General features: G+C 66.7%; 1 protein-coding gene across 1 annotated transcript; it reads right to left on the bottom strand.

Annotated features, from left to right (window-relative positions):
* Window positions 1-38: 38 nt before the first annotated feature.
* On the bottom strand, window positions 39-2,556 carry LOC106733207 (homeobox protein Hox-B4-like). Its single transcript, XM_014581919.2, has 2 exons — window positions 1,883-2,556; window positions 39-288 (listed from the first exon to the last, which is right to left on the bottom strand). Exons 1-2 carry the CDS (start codon window positions 2,207-2,209, stop codon window positions 211-213), a joined length of 405 nt encoding a protein of 134 aa, XP_014437405.1. The 5' UTR covers window positions 2,210-2,556; the 3' UTR covers window positions 39-210.
* Window positions 2,557-2,618: the final 62 nt, after the last annotated feature.

The following is a 2,618-nucleotide window of genomic DNA, read 5'->3' as shown; positions in this document are numbered from 1 at the left end:
CCAAGAGGCGAATGACGCCCAGGCCCCGTCCCGCCTGCAGGTCCTGCGGCAGCGCCAGCACTGAGTCGTAGACCTTGCACTGCATCTGGCCGGTGCTCTGTACCACGCAGGACATCCACAGCCCCTCCCACGTCACCTGGGCCACCACAATGTTGTTGCCGATGAAGGCGCTCACCTTCCACAGAGGCAGGGCACAGGACACCAGAGCATTCACCCACCCCAGCAGTGCCAGGACCATCCCCAGGATTTGCAGACCAGCGGAAGCCATGTCAGCTCAGAGCAGGCACACTGCATGGGGGACAAAGGCACAGTGCCGTAAGACTGGCTGGCCCAGACCCCACACCAGGTGCCCAGGCTACCGCAGACCCCAAAGGCATGCATGCTAGGAGCTGGCCGCCAGGTCCTGCAACCTGGGCAAGGCACACCCTCTGAGCTCTTATTATGGGCCACAGGGGCACTGGGTGGCCAGCATTCGGCTGTCCGCCTGGTTGTGCACAGGCACGGCTTTGCAGTGGATCTGCCGGCAGTGCCGTCCTGGCTCTTCGCAGACGCTGGAAGAGTGGGAAGCCACACCGTGCCAGTCCACGCCTGAGCCACCGCTCAGAACTATACCAAGCAGCAAAGTGGCAAAAAGGGGCATGAAGAGGCAGAGTGCAAGTTCCAGGTGGTTTCCATGGGGCACAGACAGGGACTTGCCTCTAACAGTGAGTTTCGGGCTCAAAACTTGTCAGCTGCAGCACCAAGACCAGCCATGCCAGCTCCCTCCCAGCACCCAGTCTTCAGGCCCCTCACCCTAACTTGTTGCCCAGCCCAAGCTGCTGAATACCAGCCTGATCTTAAGCTCTGGTGGGAGCCTGGCCCTCTCCCATCCTCAGGGAGCCCCTCCTTTTGAGCCTCCTCACAGCTCCTGGTCAGCCCCGCCCATCCGCTGCCACTCCGAGGAGGGGCAGGCGGGCGGCAGGCGGGCGTGCTGAGCAGTGGCCTCCCGCAGACTCGCTGTGCCTCGCCCTTCCGCCCTCCCTGGGGCCAGGTTGGGACTTTTCCTAGTGTATCCCAGCCAAAATGCCAGGCTAGGGTTCCCCCAAGACACGGCTTCCCTAAAAAGCTAAACCCTAGGGGCCTGCGAGCCTCCATCAGGACACCCTGGCCTGCACCTGTCCTCCATCCCACTCCCGTCGCAGGGCCACAGAAGCGGCTAGGCCCTGGGCTTTTCAGTGCCTCCCCATGTCCCAAAGGCCCTCATCCACTCAGCTGGGACCTAAACGTACGGCGGGCCTCGGCAGTGCGGGCCCAGGGTCGGCCCTTCTCGACTCCCTGTCTCACCTGGCCCACCTCACACCCTCGGAGGCACTGGCCCCAGCCGGCCCGCGCGCGCTGGCCTGGAGTCAGGTCCGCCCACCAAACCTCCCGCCGAATTCGTGCCGGGGCCACTCCAAGCGAGGCACCCAGGCCCGTCCCCTCCTAATGCGACCCTGCCCTCGCCCCCTTCCCTCTCCACACTCTGGCTTGGCTCATTAGGGGACGCCTGGCCTGCTCCTCCTCGGCCACCCCAGCCGGGTTAATGGCGGGGCAGGAAGCAGGGTCCACTCCGCGCGGGAGGGAGAGGGAAAGGGGGAGGGGGGCCCGCCCCGGAGAGGCAAGGTCGGTGGGGGAGGGGCACTACGGGTTTCGGCGTCTTTGTCTGGGGGGAGGGGCGTTTAACCCTCCGCAGCTCCCCAAGGGCCGGACTTCAACGCAGCCCGGCGCCCAGGGGCTCCCCGACCTGGTGGGCGCCTCCAGGCGTGCGGCCGGACTCACGCACCGCGCCCACGCCGCGCGGACCCTGCACCCGCCCCGCGAGGAGTCTCCCTTCCCGCCGTGCGCACGCCTCCCCCAGGCTCACCTGCGAAGGTGACCGGAGGGATTCGTTGGCCGAGTCTGGGATTGGGGGCGGAGGCGGGGGTCTTAAAGAGGCAGTGACGTCACGGGATCGCCTCCCCTGGGGAGGGGCAGAGACCCCGGCCCCCGGAGCGACTGGCGAACTGATCCCAGCCTCGTCAGAAGGGGGCGCTGGAGACCCGGGCCGCTGAGCCCGCATCCGGGCAGGGGGAGGTGACCGGAGCGGGCCGACGTCCTGCCCGCTGAGGGTGAGGACGCCGGGCGTAGCGCCAAACGGAACGGGACTCTGGCTCCGCCACTGACGGCGCTGCGACCTCGGGCACCCACCCATCTTCCCGAGGCTCGGGAAGGAGACAAGCCCCACCTCAGTAGTAACTGTCCTAAGGCACAAATGATCAGTGAGTTATTTTAGACAGGGTGTCCCCTATGTCGCTTTCCTCTTCCCTCAGTCGCACGAGCAGCTGGGAACACGAGCGCGCGACGCCGCGCCAGCACTTTAGACGGGGTCTCGCTGTGTCGTCCCCGCTGGTGGGGGCTCGTGGTAAGAGTTGTCCCCGCGGGACCCTTGAAAAAGCTGCAGTGATCTCTGCAGGGGTGGTTTCGCGGTGGATTCCCTCTGCCCCACTCCCGGACCTGAGCGCCGAGAGGACAGGGCCAGCCCTGCGGGCCCCGGCGCCCCGCGTGCACCGGCTGCGTTTGCTGAACAGAGGACTGAACGCCACGAGCCGGGCGGGGCCGGG

Source organism: Tupaia chinensis, unplaced genomic scaffold (genome assembly GCF_000334495.1).
Source record: "Tupaia chinensis unplaced genomic scaffold, TupChi_1.0 Scaffold141247_1, whole genome shotgun sequence".
NCBI lineage: Eukaryota > Metazoa > Chordata > Mammalia > Scandentia > Tupaiidae > Tupaia > Tupaia belangeri.
Note: the sequence above shows the minus strand (reverse complement) of the source record. Positions and strands in the feature narration are given on the sequence as shown.

Coding starts and splice junctions, on each gene's coding strand:
- LOC106733207 (XM_014581919.2), bottom strand. CDS start 2,209: ATGGGTGGGTGCCCGAGGTCGCAGCGCCGTCAGTGGCGGAGCCAGAGT. Junction 289..1,882: donor CCCTCCGGTCACCTTCGCAG/GTGAGCCTGGGG, acceptor TCCCCCATGCAG/TGTGCCTGCTCTGAGCTGAC.